This window comes from Archocentrus centrarchus, chromosome 21, assembly GCF_007364275.1.
Source record: "Archocentrus centrarchus isolate MPI-CPG fArcCen1 chromosome 21, fArcCen1, whole genome shotgun sequence".
Classification (NCBI taxonomy): domain Eukaryota; kingdom Metazoa; phylum Chordata; class Actinopteri; order Cichliformes; family Cichlidae; genus Archocentrus; species Archocentrus centrarchus.
In genome coordinates this window covers 518,641-536,804 of record NC_044366.1, presented here as the reverse complement: position 1 = coordinate 536,804, position 18,164 = coordinate 518,641, and the positions used below count along the sequence as shown (strand labels likewise).

Sequence of the window (18,164 nt, the reverse complement as noted above, 5' to 3'; positions counted from 1 at the left end):
TTAATGTGGTGGGCAACATCAAGGTGCAGCTGGATTTGACCTTTGACTCCTTCAAAGAGTTCAGTTTGTTTTTGTCAAACATTCGCTGCGTTCTGATGTTACACACCACATGTAGCTGTTGTTAATCTGCTGCACTGATGCTGAACTGTATTGTAGAGTTTTTTGTAGTTTTGGAGTTGGTTTTTCTTTATGTTTCCCCTGTTGATGTTCATGTGTGTCCTTAACATTACACACATTTAATGCTGCTGTCTTGTGAACGGTTATTGAATACAGTTTTTTAAACAGTATCTTTTGTCGAGTTTTTATAACACAATAGTCACTCTTGCACCTTGAATCTTGCACCTGATGAGGTATCAAAAAACTAAAACTAAACTAAAATAAAAACTAATAAAAATGAGCAAAACCGCTCTGAAAACTAACTAAAACTAAATTAGAGGAAAAAAGTAAAAATGAACTAAAACTAAACTATAATGTAAAATCTAACCCTGGTACAGACATCAGTTGACTGAGCCGCACCACTAGGATCTACAGCAACATCAGGATGTGATTGGGTCTTCAAAGATCTTCTAACTCTGCAGCTGGGCGTGAATCTGCTGTTAACCGTCTGCAGATAAAATCCATAAAACACATCAGACTTTGTTCGGTCTCACAGGAAGCTGCTGCTCCTCCTGAAAACAGCGCTGTGAGTCCAGACGTTTCCTCCACGATCATGTTGATGCTGTTGCTCCTTTTCTTCTGTGGGTCGGATTCATCACTTTGAAGCAGAAAGCCGAGAACGCTCTAGTGTGGTGAACCCGTTCATTTCAACCTAAACTGAACCACATAGAGTGGAAAAGGTCGAATCCTGCAGACCTGCATTCAAACATCCACAGACTGAGCTGTGTTGTTGTTTAATATTTGACTTTCTGAGCTGTGAAGTTTATTAAGTTCCCTCAGAACGGAGCTCATGGTCCAGAAGTGAAGCCCGTTTTAAATCAAACGTGACGTGTTTAGTCAGGCATATGGATAATAAATGTTTGCGTGGAGCTTCCTGTCTGAGCCGAGCGATGATGTGAGCGAGCAGAAATGTGACGGTAATATGAGGAAGCTAAAAGCGGAGCTCGTCTTCATCGCTGTGGTGTTAATGAATCAGACACAGGTGCTACAAGAAGAATAACACAGCTTTATTAAAATTTAATTTGGCTACATTTATTCGAGCATGGAAATTAAAAATTAAAAATAATAATACTTCAAACATTTCAGGAATTCCTTCATCATCTTCATCAGTCCTCTGTCACCTCTTCAGTGGGATGAATAAAGTGGATTTTTTAAAAATACAGTGTTTTCACAATAAGCTTCTTATCAAAAGTTCCCCGAATTTAGAATTTCCAGTAGTTTCAAATAAAACAACAAAAAAAAAGCTCCAAATATCACCTGTTCAGGTTGTTGCTCCAATAGTCAATCATTTTACTAAAATAGATCTATTTGTGAGGAACTCTAATACTGTACACTACAGTATGAAATAAATAAAATTAGGAAATATAAAATGAGTCACATAAATAAAATGGTAAATTCTCAAAAACAAAAGTAATACTGACAGAAATACTGTGGTGAACAGAAATACAGAGAAAATTGCACAAACATATGTAAACTAAGAAACTGCCGCCTCGCTACGCTAACACTGACGCAGGTGAGATATTCACTGTAATACTGAAGCAGAGGACAGGTAGGTGACACTGTACAGGGATGGCACAGGTGAAAGGTTTGCATATAATAAGGCTTTCTCTGGAGAAAAATTCAACACACTCAAAAGGCTCTGTCCTGTCTTTTTCATTTCCTCTGCACTTTAAGACTCCACATTTTATTTTGAAAATCACACAGGTTTAAATGCTCCTTCACATAAAAAATAAAACAAACAAAAAACAAAACAAAAACAGGAGGCCCAAAGTCGTGTGGTTAGTTGGCAAAATAATACAGTCGGATAAAAAAAAAAATCACAGTAAAAGGAGACAAAATACGACAATAACACTGACAGGAAGTGGCCAGGTGTTTGAGGCTGTATTCCCTCTTTTTCTCTTTTATTTTGTAGTGATTCAGGGAGTCAAGTGCAATTTCCTGAATTGGGGTTCAAACACAATGAGACACCAGAAGTTAAGAACATTATAGCACCACACAGCTTTTAGGCCTTTATAATACTGTACATTAAAAACAGCTTCATGTCATTATAATGATAATCATTATTACTTCTTCTTCTTCTTTTGTTTACTTTTTTGCATAATGTGGATTTTTAAACAATCCCACCGGGCTTCATGGCGGGGACGCTCATCGGGTCGCGTCTCTACTCGAGGACTGACGAAGGTTATACGGGGCGTAGAAATGTTTTAAAAGTTAAACATTAACACTGATAATAACAATATTAATAATAATAGTAATACATCCCCAGTGTTATTCAGACTTCCTGTGCCCCCCCTCCATTATGACTCATCAAACCAAACTTCATATTTTTCCCTTGTTTTTGGAAAGTACTGTTTGTTTTGCTATGATCATGAATGAAACACTCATGACCTTTGAATCATCAGGTTCAGGCTGCAATTACATCGATTTGGCATCAAATTTTTCACCTCATGCAAAATTATGTCACTAACATCATTATTTTAATGCAGATAAAACCTCCCACTGGTCTGAAACTGTGCGTCTCTACTGAATGTGTGTGCAGGTGTCCTGGTGATTAAAAACAAGATAACCTAGCAAAGTCAAACAGGGATCCTTAATGGCTGCATATCTATGATGCTACGTCATCAAATCCCCCAAAGGAGCGAATCATTTGTTCAGGGAACTACACCTTCGACCGAGCCCTTCATTCGACCGAGCCCTTCATTCGACCGAGCCCTTCATTCGACCGAGCCCTTCATTCTCAGAATTGCCAAGGTTGTTAGTCATGTCTCCAGGAAATGCTGGAGATGCTAAAACATATCTTCTCTTGTATTATGTCTGAAGCACTTCACAAATACCTCTTTATATCCAACTGCAAATAATGAAGGAGAAGCTTCTGTTTGGGCGTATTTGAATCCAAACATCTCTCATTGAGTAGTAAAAAAAACACAAGGTGAAGATGAGTGTCCCGGATAACACCCCCCCCCCGAGCCGTTATATGGACTTTTTTCGCCTTTCAATTTATAAACTATTCCTTGAAAAATAACAGAGAATCTGCTCGATCCATTTGAAGGACCTGCAGTGTTACTACATCAGCCCAGCCTCACAGCAAATCATGAAACAGTCATAAAAATGTCTCTGAATCGCTCCTTTTCATTACGGTCAACATGACTTTGAAATTCATTTTTTTCTTTTTCATTTTGAACGTCCCCTGAAGGTACGCAGCACCCTGCCAACCCTGAACCTGCCTGAAGCTACCGAGTAGTTTTGGTACGAATGAAAACCAGAGCAGTACCAAAGAAAGTGTAAGAATGACTCACAGCTCTGCTGCCTCAAGCTTCCAAATTCAGAATGTTTCAGACTTTAAACCTGGAAAGACTTCAGTTCATGTCCAGAAACCTGAAGTCCTCGCAGATTGCACTCTGTGAGTATATTAAGAAGTGCTGTGCTGATGCAGATCACTGCAGAGCTTACAGCAGGTTTACAGCAGTCATACTGAAACTGTTTCCTGATCTTTGTGATGTTTGACAACACAAACTGAGAACATCTTCATTTGTTCTGCTCTATTAGAAACTTTATGTATCAGCACAGTGAGCAGGACACACATACTCTTGCTAAGCTAATCATAGGATGTGACTTCATCTTGTGACATTTAGCAAGTTTTAAAGTAGGTTTTAGCTAGTTTCTGTTGAACGTCTTTATCTGGCAGCACTGAGGATTGAGCAAGGTTACGCCTGGACTTAAAAAGTAAAACTGAAAACTGTCAACAAACACTTTTGAAGAAAATAATCAGACTAAACCTGATGAAAAGAGACCACAAGTTTTTCTTTGTCTTTTGTTAATAATGCTGAAGTAACTCCACGTGGGAGCCATCAAAGAATCATTTATATTTTCAGGCATTCAGCTGAATGTGAACGAGGCTTGAATTAAGTGCTGAATCAGACCATAAACACCTTTGACCCATTAGGACCCTAAAATCTCAGCAGGAAGTCTGAAGTAAACACTAATTTGGTGTGAGAAGATGAACACTGTCCCCTCATCTTTCCTTTCAGCCTCTCATGAAGCAGACACTGGATCAAGCCAGGATCCCAAAGCTTTTGTTTTTCCCATCAGTCCTCCTGGTCCGATTTGCCGTCTGTTTTCCCTTCTCGTGAACTCTCGTCCATCAGCTGGATCGAGTCTTTACCCTCTTTGTCCCTCATCAAGTCCATCTGGCTCCTGCTGTCGCCCTCCTCCTCTTCTTTCCTAAAACTTGCCTCCTGCCTGTCTGTCACCTCCTCATATGTCTTGCTGTCCACTTCCTTTTCTTCCCGTCCACCTCCTCCCTCACTGCTGACCCTCAGGATTGTACCGCTGCCATCCTCCTGCTGGTCCTCAGGGTCCGAGTATCCGAGGGGCCCCAGCCCCTGAAGGTAGGCCCTCGTCATCAGCAGCTCGGTGGGCTCCAGCCCTCCGACCACCACGCCTCCTCCTTCACCTCTGCCTCCCTTGTCCCTGGCCTCCCTCTCGGCCGCCTCGCGCTCCTCGGCCTCCCTCTTGCAGTAGGAGTAGCGGTGGTTCATATGCTGCGAGTATGAGCCCGAGTGTGAGAAGCGCTTGCCGCACTTGTCGCACTGGTAGGGTTTCTCTCCAGAGTGCAGGCGTGAGTGTTCGATCAGGTGGTGCTTGTGTTTGAAGGCCTTCTTGCATATCTGACACTGATGTGGGCGTTTACCTGCAGAGACACAACGGAGAGCAGGACACTGTCAGGATGGAAACACACAGGAGAGCTTCAACATGAGTAACGACACACCCTACCAACACCTACAAACCCCACAAAGAGCTACAAACTCTCTGGGCTCTGTGGGAGACTCTGTGGATGCCAATCCTGTTTTCTTCTGGTCACTTTATGTCAGAGAAAGACACCGACACACATTAGGAAATGTTTTCTGATTCCTTCACTTTAATACCTCTATTTGAACCCCTAAAAATAATCAGTTCATTTATTATTTGTTTGAGTCATTTTAAAGAAAACGTGCTCTTATTTAAAGTCAGGGAATATTTTTGGCTTATTTTGAAGCAAGCATTCAGATGTGTGAAGTCTGGCCTAAACCACCTTTAAGGGACCGGGTGTCAGATGCGTTTGGGCCACATCTGGCCCACGAAACACAACAACTGTAACTGAGCAAGAAGTGCAATAAGTAATCCAGACTAGGCTGAATGTGTCGTTACCGAGGCAACATGAAAAAAGGAAATAAAATGACAAACACTTGACTGAACCGATCAATAATCAAAGGAATTATCTGCAGATCTGTGAAATTGGTCCACTGATTGGGTGATATTTCTGTAGAGGACGTCAGATTGGCTGGTGGAAAAAAAACAATAAATTTGAATTAAAACCTTCAAATCACAATTTTAATATTTGAACCCTTCCCGTTAGGCTCGGTGTCTGTCTGCCATGACGGCAGTGAGGTGGGGGCGACATGCTTGAGACGCCACGAGGTAACGTGAACCTTTGGTGGCCTACGACAAGCTGCAGTGACATCACAGCTCCAGATTTAAACCTGAGGAGGAGCAGGAACCCTAACAGCCGTAACAGCCCCCCCCCCCTCCCCACACACACACACACACACAGACACACACACAGAGCTGGTTTACTACGACTGTACGGGTGGAAATTTCTTCCATCTGACTGAACAGGATGCTTCAGCCTGCTGCCAACTGGCAGGCTGAACGCTGTCCAATCACACGTCCCACGCACACATGCACCAAAAACATGGCTTCACCCCGACACACATGCACAATCGACACACACACAACACACAACTCCTCACAACACACATGCAGGCAGAGTGTAGCCACAAATAGACCTGGAGCGTCTGTAACATCCACCATAGCTGGCATTCTCTAACACACACACACACACACACACACACACACACACACACACACACACACACACACACACACACACACACACACACACACACACACACTGCAGCAGAAATAACTGAGACCGTGAATTCCTGCTCCAAGTGTTGGGGGTGGGAGGGAAAGCATGAGGGTGATGCAACTGGGTGAAAGAGATGAAGGTAGACCAGGTCTCAGTCTTTAAAAGATGACTCTCAGGTGAGATCAACCAAACTCCATTAAAACACATGCAGGTCTGACTTCCTGCACAGACGAGCTGCCACCAACGACGAAGCAGCAAACTCTCAGATCTGACAGCAGGAAACCATCAGTTTGGCATTTGTCAATGAAAAATTATGGAGCTGTTTCATTACATATTGAATTCATGACAAGAGAGCAAGATAATAATCTGTCTACAAAAAAAATTAAGTCCAGATGAATGTAACTACTCAGAGAAAAGCACAGGCTGAGACCTGTGTTTGGTTTTTAGTACTACTTCAAATGGTGATAATTTCCTGTCTGATCCAATTATGGCTACCAAGTTATTTTGTGCAGACAAATTACTTTTTTCTCTGAACAAGATCATTTGTGTACAATAAATAAATAAATACATACAAATACCTTAAAGGACTGCAGCGATTGCATGAAACATTGTAAATATGCTGCAGTAAATGTTAATAAATCATAATCAGGAAATGATCTGCACCTGCTGGCAGCTTCTGCATCTCTAAAGCAGAACTTGCTCATAATGTTATTTAAAGCCTGCTGATTTTAGCTTCAGAGAGGTCAGAAGCTGTAAAACGCAGAGAAACGCGATGAATCTGAAGGTCATGTAAGAAACTTCAAAGGTCACAGGGTTTGTTCTGCTGCAGCTGAGCACATTCTGTGGGTTTAGGCTCTGCTGACTGTTTTACTGCACAGGATTACTTTAGCCACAGTGGCCGACACAAGCGGTGATGCAACTGAGTGAAAGACGTGAAGGTAGAGGGAAGGCAGGTAAGATGACTGATTTTAGCACCAAACTTCTCTGAAAAACACAGACTTTCATTTGAACACCTGATCTCAGATCAGAAGTTTTAATTTCGTATTTTGATTTGGATCAAAAGTGTCCTGCAGAAAAACAGCAAAATATAAAAAGCAGTCCATGAAGCCTGCCCCCTCATTTCACCCAGCATGTTGGATTCATCCTCATATACTCTGCAGGTATAAACCATATACTGGGTCACAAATGGTCTAATAAGGATGCTAGTGTTTCCTGCTCCTGTAGGGTTCACCTTTACTGTGCTTTTTTTAAAAAGTTGTTTGTTTCCAGTTTTAAAATGGAAGAAATGGACCATCTCTCTGCTGTAATTAATATTTCCTTTTGATCTTCACACACTCATGCAAACATGTTCTCCTCCTCCTCCTCCTCCTCCTCCTCCTATCACAGTGTGAATGAGATCCTGCAGAAAATGCTGCTTATATTTGGGGCGCTGAATGTTTATGTAATGCTCTCCATATTAAAGGCTGCCTACCCCCCGCTGAAAAGAAAGGAACATGTTAAAGGCCACGGCTTGCAGAGAACAAAAGAGAAAAGAAGAGCTACGAGTGGAGAGCTACGTGAGAGATCAAAACCAGAAGGAGGGAGGGAAACAAAAAAGTGAGGACATAAGAAATGAAGGGAGGCATCGGGGTGGGTAGAAAGAAGTGTCCAAGTGTTATATATACCTGTGTGCTCATATTTGTGTCTTAGGAGGGAACTGGTCTTCTGGAATGTTTTGTCGCACAAGTCACACGCGTACATACCACTTTCAGTCTTCTTAATCTTCTTCCTGGAGAGCAGCGAATCGCTGTCTGTCAGGTCATCCAGGCCTGACAGATAGTCCGCCGTCCCGTCCAGCAGCTCCCCCTGAGACAGAGAAAGAGCTTCAGTATCCTGATAATCCCACACCTGTCGGCCTCATGCTCTGAGACACCCCCCCACCGCCTCTGTGATCCCAAGTCTGGACAGGGCTTAAAGGCCCAACCTGGGTAAGTCCCCTTCATCCAGGAGACTCTCCAAAAAGGGGGACATATGGGAGCTTTTGGATGAAGGGTGGGCTTGGTGTTTACAGATAATGGCTGACAGCAGGTGAGCTGAAGTCAGAGGTTTATCATGAGACCAAACTGTGCTCAGAAAGAAGAAAATGCAGACGTTTGCCCAACTTTTATTTTCGATTTCAGGAACTTTCCCAAGAACTCCACAGCAGCTGCTTCTGCACTTTCAGTGTCTTTTTTCATACAAATCAACTGAAAGTCAGCAGTGACCATTTTTTCTGCAACGCTGGCCAAGGCCACTTCCCTCTCAACAAAAAATCAAGGAGGGGCACAAAAAATTGGTTTTCAGGAAATTTTATTACCATTTTTCATGAATGGGTTTTTTCAGCACAACGCAATTTAATCAAGTCCATGTGCAGGAAGTGAAAGGGCAAAAAATTCTGAATTTGGAAGTGTTCAAGTCCTACATGGAACCAAGCACTTTTGCATTTTCTTTGGCATTACATACTCAGGGCCATACTCATAATCATTTTAAGTTCAGGCAAGAAACTGCTCTGTTAGGATTAGCCAATAAAACTACTTGGTTGGGTCTGACATGTCCCCTCAGAGGACTCTACAAAACATGCAAGCTGCAGACGTGAATCGTTAATTTCAAAGTTGTACTGACTGTAAATTAAAACATGGGAAAATTCATGCTCACATACATAAAAAAATACATTTCAATCAGAAGTTTGGGGTGAAATTTAGACCCTCCTGTGGAACCACAGGTAACTGAAGCAGTTCAGTTCATAGGGAAAGTTCCTGTGGTGCAATAAATATATTGGTGGTCAGTGAAATGACCTTTATTCACCCAGCAAAACAATACCAGGGCCATTACTTCTGGATCTGTGGCTTCTTTGGCAGAGACAGCTAACAGCACCAGTAGTTAACCCTTTAAATCTCACCACCCTGAGCACTGACTGGGTCAAAATAATCAAATTATAGATTGTTTAGAGTTCAAAATGTGTCAATATATTTAACATAAGATAAGAAATCGCTGTATTAGTTCCACAATGGGGAAATTCAGTACAGAACATATACAGACACCCATTAAGCACCAAGCCCAACAAAATAAACCCTTTATCACATTTCTGTGAAGCAAAAACTTTATTATCATTAAAACTAATGGACATTATGGTGACTTTTGATTGCCAACTACAATGTAATTGATTGAATGACAAAAGGCCTAAAACAATACCAGCCACCTGTGGTCTTTGCTGCTATCTGGTAAATCTGTCCAACCATGAGCTATGGACAGCCAGCACTCTGCACGTTTTCAATCACACAAAGACTCCACACTGAGCAGTAAACTGTCTTAAACCTGGGAATACTGACCCTCCATGGCACCTGGCTGGCTACCCTTGGCTTAAGCTGACCATAGAGTTGGAATACAGGAGAACACCCATGAGTCACTGCTAGAAGGTCCTTTAAAAAACAACATTGTCTACGCTGTACATGATTTTTACCTGGAAACCTTGTTTTCGCTGGTACTTTCTCCTCTGCTGCATTTCTGCAAATGTGGCTGCCCCGGTGGCGTAGGTATAGGCCATATGAGGCAGGAAGCTCATGGGGTCAAGGCCCGGGTAGGGCCTGAGGCCTGGGATGGTTGCCTGGGCAGAAGTCATGAAGGTGGGTGGAGGAAATGCTCCGTGAGGTGGAAGGGAGGTGTAGACAGGTCCACTAGCAAAGGGATTAATCCCAAATATGGGACTGGTGCTTTTCTCCAGCTGGTGAATAGAGTTCCCTCCACCATCAGAACCCAGGACCTCCTTCTTAATGTTGACCAGGTCTAAGGGCCCAGACCCCTGCTCTCGCCCTGAAACCTCCCCGTTGCGCTCAGTGATTAAACCATTGGGTCTTGGTCGTTTCTCTCCCACGGAGACAAGCTTTTGTGCCATATGTTTGGGCAGTGACAGATCCAGTGGTGTGTCCCCATGGGCGTCCTCCGAGTTGAGGCTGTTTGGAGTGTAAGAGCTACTCTGAGAGTTTTTGGAGGAAGTAGAGGAAAGGTTAAGGGGTGATGGAGTGTTGCTTCTCAAGTGGTCCAATGATTCTAGTGGTTTGTCCCCTGTTGTCTGCCTATTGGCTGTAAAGTGGTTGGCCTTTGTGAGTCTTTGGGAGGCGTCGCCATTAGTGAAGCCTCCATGTAAATCTGTGGCAAGAAGTGACGTTGGAGAGCGGTTCAAGCTGTGATTCATTTCTGGTCCACTACAGTCAGGGGGAGGTGATCTTTTCCTGTGGTGGTTTTGGCTCTTCCACTGGGCAAACCACTCCTTGACAAACTCTTGAGGGAGGCCAGCAGCAACTGAGATCTTGAGCAGTTCCTCTGAGTTGGGCTCAGTGTTCATAGCAAAATAGGCCTTGAGCAATGACACATGGTCCTTGAAAGGGTTAATAGGGCTGGTGGTTCGCTCATTACTGGAGAGCTCAGAGGACATCCCTCCCCGGCGGCCAGTAGGACTACTGTCTGCTGGCTGCAGGACGGCTTTGATTTCCTCATTCATTTTGCACAGATAGCGCTCGTGTTGGTGCAGTGGGATGGGCCCGGGGAAGGTCTCTTTGCAGTACTGGCAGGAGAATGGCAGAAACTGGTTCTGGTTTTCATGTTTTTTTTCTTCACTACTGAGACCCACTGAGTGGTTTGGTTTATCTTTCTTAACATCCTCTTGCCTCTTGGACTCATCAATCAGACTCTTGGCCTCATTGACCTTCTCCAGCGTATAGTCAATTATGCTCTTGGTGGGGCTGCCATGGCCCGTTATCTGGTAGCCAGTCTGGGTTGCCTTGGGCTCCTCCATCTGGGCACCCAGCTCCTTCATGTAGGATCTGAGCTTGTCCTCTGGGTTGCCATCCATTTTTTGCCTGTACACCGTGTTGTCCACAATCTGAAGCACTTTCTGCACCTCGTTCAGGTTGTTGCCAAGGGATCCTGCATAGCCCAGCATTTGGAGGTCTAGCCCAATGCCTCCCATATGTTGAAGGGGACTCTGGGAGGAGTTGTGGAGACCCAGGGGGCTTCCGCCACGACCATTCAGGTAGACCCCCGGTCCCCCAAATGCATGCTGCGAGGCCATCAATAGCCGATAGTCGTTGAAGTCCATCGGCTCGGCTTTGATGTCCAGCTGACCCTGCTGATCTTGCTGCCCAAGCGGCCGCACATTTTCCAGTTTGTGGCGGAGCTGGGCCAGAGCAGGGCTTCCTGGTGATGAGGTTGTAGAGTTGGGGGAGGAGCAAGGTTTGCCACCATTTCCGTTGCGTACTCTTCCATTGAGGGCAATCAGGCCGATGCATTTCTTGCTGCTGATGTGGGAACTGTAGGATCCAGAGTGGGAGAAGCGCTTCTTACAGTTGGAGCATTCATACGGCTTCTCACCTGAAACACAACCCAGTCTCAGGATTACTTTTCAGCACATGAGCACTATTCTATATTTTGACCTGTGACATTTACTGTAAAAAGCATTATCATTTTGCCATGTTCAATCACCTGTATGATAAATTGTCCTTGGGTTTCTTGAAAGGCGCTATATAAATCTAAGTTATTATTATTATTATTATTATTATTATTATTATTATTATTAGTAGTAGTAGTAGTAGTAGTAGTAGTAGTAGTAGTAGTAGTAGTAGTAGTAGTTTTCTCTTTTTGGCTGGAATAAAATTTCTCAACCACTATCGGACTGACTGACACAAACCATAGTTCTGAGTTCTGAGGTTCCCTAGCAACACCAAACTGTATGTTATCCATCCAACATCTCAGCTGCTGATGTTCATGTTCAGGATTAACTCTATGACATGAACCTCTAACTCACCTTTTAGATAACATATCCACCACTTTAGTTCAGACCTGACAGTACTGGTTGATTAACTGAAACAATTCAATAAAATAAACAGCAACCATTTTAATAGTTGTTTGTTTGTTATTATAACAGATATTTCAGGGAAAATGGTGAAACATTTGAGGCTAAATGAACAAAAATCAGCAGAGATCAGAATTTTTCTTTTTTTTGAAACATTTTCTTTTGAATAATTATATTTTAACCTTTTTGAGTTTTTATGAGGTGCTTTAAAAGTAGAATTGACATTATTATGCTATCATTATTATTATTATATACACTATATTGCCAAAAGTTTTCACTTGTCTGCCTTCACACACATATGAACCTGAGTAACATCCATTCTTAATCCAGAGGGTTTAATATGATGTGGGCCCACCCTTTGCAGCTATAACAGCTTCAGCTTTTCTGGGAAGTCTTTCCACAGGTTTAGGAGTGTTTATGGGAATTTCTGACTATTCTTCCAGAAGCACATCTGTGAGGTCAGACACTGATGTTGGAGAGAAGGCCTGCCTCACAGTCTCCACTCTAATCCATGCCAAAGGCGTTCTATCAGGCTGAGGTCAGGACTCTGTGCAGGCCAGTCAAGTTCTTCCACACCAAACTGGTTCATCCATGTCTTTATGGAGCTGCTTTGTGCACTGGTGTGCAGTCATGTTGGAACAGGAAGGGGCCATCCCCAAACTGTTCCCACAGAGTTGGGAGCATCAAATCATCCCAAATGTCTTGGTATGCTGAAGCATGAAGAGTTTCTTTCACTGGAACTAAGGGCCCGAGCCCAACTCCTGACAAACACCCCCACACCATAACCCCCCCTCCACCAAACTTTACACTTGGCACAATGCAGTCAGACAGGTACTGTTCCCCTGGCAACCACCAAACCCAGACTCCTCCATCAGATTGGCAGATGGAGAAGTGTGATTCATCCCTCCAGAGCAGTGGTCCCCAACCTTTTTTGAGCCGCGGACCGGTTTAGTGTTAGAAAATATTTCCACGGCCCGGCTTTTAAGGTGTGGCGAATAAATACGTCAAAATAAATGATACGACCATAACCAAGTGTGATATTTTCTACGTATAATAATAAAAAACGGGAATCCACTTTGTATTCGTATGCAACTCTATCAGCAGCGTTCTCGTAACATCCCGCCTCAACATGAATAACAGGCTCTCTGCCCACAGCGCTCCCTGGTCAGCTGTTAGAGCCATGGTAAAACATGCCTTCAAAATAAGATACACCGCAAAAACAAATACAGTAGAAATCACCTCAGTCGGATTCAAATGGCCCAGTTTGGGGTCTATTATCGAATTTCGCTGCAATGGCTTCTGCTTCATCTATGAATTTGTTTCTGCAAATTTTATAATCTGAAATTTTACTCGTAAGTGCAAGTTTGTAGCTTACACTTGCCACGATTGTCCCCGGTGAAATGAACTGATATAAACACTAAAACAATTTCCAGGCGTTGTTAGTGTGTGTGTAGTTGTGCACGAACGAGCCGATGCATGGAAGTGGGCGGACAGGAGCTGAGGAGGGTTTTAGCGCTAAACTCATCCAGTTTATGCGATCACATTTAACTGGAAATTTATTACAATGGGACCAGATTTTTCATCCGAGGTAGGTGAATATCCGACGGATTTATGTGATGATTTTATTGGAATTAATGTTAGGAAAAATCAGGACCTGCAGATGCCATCCAACTAGAGCGAAAACCCGATTTGTGCGACTTCGACTTAGGTGATTTTTACTGTATAAAGCGCATGAAAAATACAACTCACCATAACACTGAATCAGTGTAAGCCCCCTGAGCTTGTTTCTCTGATACTCATTTTTGCTGGCTTCTGGTTTGACTGGGTTCGGCCGATTTCACATGGAGCGTGGCTGCAGAGCCGCGGTGTCAAGCGCTGGAGAGTCAGTTTGATGGCTGGGTCTACCTCACTGCTATCCCCGGTGTTGATAAATAAAAATGGTAAATGGACTAGTTCTTACATAGTGCTTTTCTACTCTTGTTGAGCACTCAAAAATTTAAAGAAGCGTTATGTAGGTCAACCAACCGATTTCGTTAGACAGGCCTGAAGCTTCTGGGTTTAATTTTAGCGGTGACGTATCATGTGAGCAGAAACGTCTTGACACGTCAAGAGGAAGTCATGGAGGGAAGTAACGGAGCGAATCCGCCCACTTTTCAAAATAAAATATAGTTTAGGCGCAGATAACAAGTAAAACAGAAATAATTTAAGTTATTTATTCTTTATGTGCGGCCCGGTACCAAATGTCCCACGGCCCGGTACCGGTCCACGGCCCGGGGGTTGGGGACCTCTGCTCCAGAGAACACGTCTCCACTGCTCTAGAGTCCAGTGGCGGCGTGCTTTACACCACTGCATCCGACACTTTACACCAGTGGTCCCCAACCTTTTTTGAGCCGCGGACCGGTTTAGTGTTAGAAAATATTTCCACGGACCGGCTTTTAAAGTGTGGCGAATAAATACGTCAAAATAAATGATACGACCATAACCAAGTGTGATATTTTCTACGTATAATAATAAAAAACGGGAATCCACTTTGTATTCGTATGCAACTCTATCAGCAGCGTTCTCGTAACATCCCGCCTCAACATGAATAACAGGCTCTCTGCCCACAGCGCTCCCTGGTCAGCTGTTAGAGCCATGGTAAAACATGCCTTCAAAATAAGATACACCGCAAAAACAAATACAGTAGAAATCACCTCAGTCGGATTCAAATGGCCCAGTTTGGGGTCTATTATCGAATTTCGCTGCAATGGCTTCTGCTTCATCTATGAATTTGCTTCTGCAAATTTTATAATCTGAAATTTTACTCGTAAGTGCAAGTTTGTAGCTTACACTTGCCACGATTGTCCCCGGTGAAATGAACTGATATAAACACTAAAACAATTTCCAGGCGTTGTTAGTGTGTGTGTAGTTGTGCACGAACGAGCCGATGCATGGAAGTGGGCGGACAGGAGCTGAGGAGGGTTTTAGCGCTAAACTCATCCAGTTTATGCGATCACATTTAACTGGAAATTTATTACAATGGGACCAGATTTTTCATCCGAGGTAGGTGAATATCCGACGGATTAATGTGATGATTTTATTGGAATTAATGTTAGGAAAAATCAGGACCTGCAGATGCCATCCAACTAGAGCGAAAACCCGATTTGTGCGACTTCGACTTAGGTGATTTTTACTGTATAAAGCGCATGAAAAATACAACTCACCATAACACTGAATCAGTGTAAGCCCCCTGAGCTTGTTTCTCTGATACTCATTTTTGCTGGCTTCTGGTTTGACTGGGTTCGGCCGATTTCACATGGAGCGTGGCTGCAGAGCCGCGGTGTCAAGCGCTGGAGAGTCAGTTTGATGGCTGGGTCTACCTCACTGCTATCCCCGGTGTTGATAAATAAAAATGGTAAATGGACTAGTTCTTACATAGCGCTTTTCTACTCTTGTTGAGCACTCAAAAATTTAAAGAAGCGTTATGTAGGTCAACCAACCGATTTCGTTAGACAGGCCTGAAGCTTCTGGGTTTAATTTTAGCGGTGACGTATCATGTGAGCGGAAACGTCTTGACACGTCAAGAGGAAGTCATGGAGGGAAGTAACGGAGCGAATCCGCCCATTTTTCAAAATAAAATATAGTTTAGGCGCAGATAAGTAAAACGGAAATAATTTAAGTTATTTATGATTTATGTGCGGCCCGGTACCAAATGTCCCACGGCCCGGTACCGGTCCACGGCCCGGGGGTTGGGGACCTCTGCTTTACACCACTTGGTGATGTAAGGCTTGGATGCAGCTGCCATGGAAACCCATTCATGAAGCTCTCACTGTTCTTAAACTGATCTGAAGGTCACATGAAGGTTGGAGGTCTGTAGTGATTGACTCTTGCAGAAAGTTGGTGATCTCTGTGCACTATGACCCTCAGCATCCACTGACCCCACTCTGTGATTTTACATGGCCTACCACTTCATGGCTGAGTTGCTGTCGTTCCCAATTGCGTCCACTTTGTTATAATCCCACTAACAGCTGACTGTGGAATATTTACTAGTGACTGGACTTGTTGCACAGGTATCATCCTATCACGGTACCACGCTGGGATTCACTGAGCTCCTGAGAGCGACCCATTCTTTCACTGATGTCTGTAGAAGCAGTCTGCATGCTTGCTTGGTTTATACACCTGTGGCCATGGAAGTGACTGGAACACCTGAACTCAGTGATCTGGATGGTGAGTGAATACTTTTGGCAGTATGGTGTATATACAGTAACTGACTCTTTAGATTTTGGTCTTAATAATCAAATTAGTTGGAAAAATAATCATCTGATTGTAATAAAAATGGGAACCATGAGGATGAAAATGTTTTTTTGGAGTAGAACTTTGCGTTGTGAAAAAATATGAAGATAGGAAGTGAAACTGTTGACTGTCAGATGTATTAATATTGTGGCTAAAACAGAAGCCAGCCAATCAGATGTGGAAACACAATCAGCACTTTATCAGAGTCTATGTAAATAACAAGAGGACCAGTTAAATCTGTGGAAAGTTTTCAGCTTTGATCTGGTCCTCAGGCTTGAACCTTCAGAACAGACCCATGCAGGAGCTCCACTCACCGCTGTGAATACGAAGATGCTCCTTCAGGTGATGCTTGTACTTGAAGGCTTTTCCACACTCGCTGCATTTGAACTTTCGGTTTCCAGCTCCTTCAGTAAGCAGCGGCGGCTGCAGAGAGAAAAACAGATTTGAAGTGATGGAGGAGGAGTGGGAGTCAGAGCAGAGAGGGAGCACAAGCTAACGGGGAATTTAATAGTATTTAGTGAAGCAGATCTGATAGTGACAGGCATTCTGAGAAATGGCGTGGGCTGACGTTGTGCAGAGGTAACACTTTCTGGTGGAGGTGCATTCCCAACATTTGAAATGCAAATACAGCGATAAACAAACACAAACAGAGTCGGGGAGCGTCCTCCCCCCTCAGCTGAGTGGGAGCTCAAATCCTTTCGTCTCACATGCAGATGATTGGTGGAGGAAACATAAACCTGAAGACTCCTCTCTGCCTTTTACAGCAGCAACTAAATGTTCTGCTGTCTCTCCACAAAAGCAGGAAAACACCAACAGATCTTTGATCCAGCAGGGAAACTCTGCCAGGATCTCATTATAATAAATATTAAACTATTTACAAAGAAATTCAGCCTGACAGTCGCTCATAAAGAAATATAAATGTCTGTGTTTAATGCCACTTTGCAACTGTTTTTTAAATCTAAATTACCACTGAATTAAAATTACAATAATTAAATTACATGCTTTTTAAAGCCAATATAACTCCTTAACCACATGGTTAGGGCTCAGGCTTGGGTCGTTAACATTCAGCCCATTTTCTGGAATTTTCACCTGTTTCGACCCAAATGAATAAAAACAAAACAAAAAAGTTTTAAACTGTGACACGCTTCCTTTGACATGAAATGTCTGCTAGTTTCTCAATATCTGCTAAACGAGGTGAATCCTAAGAAGACCAGAAATGAGGCAAAGACTTTCCCTCAGTGCCTCTCCTCTGCATCCAGCACCAACACTGAGCAACACTAGCTCCTGTTAGCTTCCACTGATCACTAATGACCTAGTCCCAACACCATCCATCCAATCATCATCCATCCACCCATCCATCCATCCATCCTGATAGATGCAGGAAATCAGGACAAATTAAAATGGATTAAACTGGATTGGTGTAATTTGTGCTGACTGGAACTTCTTATGTATTTCTTATCATGCAGTCATGTAGTGAAGAATAACTGTACATATGTACATATATACATATTTAATTGCATCCACCTAGTAAAGCAGCCTCGACACAATAAGAAAGAGCACAGATGTATCTGTTTCTGCTGTGTTTTGCTTCTAGAAATGAAGTAGTTTACAGCACAGATTAAACAGCTGTGTGCGATGTGAGGCCTTACAGATGTTTGATGTTTTTACTGCAGCAGTAAGTACCACATTAGAAACTCTGTAAACAGTGATTACTGAGTGAGGCGGTGCTGTCGGAGGGTTTAACCGTGAAGTTTGTGACTGAAACAACAGATTTTTTCCTCCTTACTGACATATAAATGACTTCTCTTCACTGAGTTGTCTCTCTTTAACAGTTTAAATCAGGAAGTACACAAATAAACAGCCACTTAGAGGATTATGAGTCTTCAATCCAGCAGGGAAAAGACCATCTGGTCCTGGTTAAGGCTGGTCGGGGGATGGGGGGATGGGGGGTGGTCAGGTATG

The 18,164-nt window shown here is 43.2% G+C and overlaps 1 protein-coding gene across 2 annotated transcripts in view; it reads right to left on the bottom strand.

Moving 5' to 3' along the window:
• Positions 1-1,142: 1,142 nt before the first annotated feature.
• The window catches only part of zeb2a (zinc finger E-box binding homeobox 2a), a 57,280-nt gene continuing 40,258 nt past the window's right edge, over positions 1,143-18,164 (bottom strand). The window contains exons 7-10 of one of the 2 annotated variants that reach the window (XM_030757518.1): positions 16,517-16,625; positions 9,543-11,449; positions 7,729-7,909; positions 1,143-4,846 (exon numbers count right to left, since the gene is read on the bottom strand). In XM_030757518.1, the coding sequence (XP_030613378.1) occupies positions 4,242-4,846; positions 7,729-7,909; positions 9,543-11,449; positions 16,517-16,625 (2,802 nt within the window). In that variant the 3' untranslated portion in view covers positions 1,143-4,241. The remainder of the gene's footprint in view (positions 4,847-7,728; positions 7,910-9,542; positions 11,450-16,516; positions 16,626-18,164) is intronic. The other variant, XM_030757519.1, reaches the window with a different exon arrangement.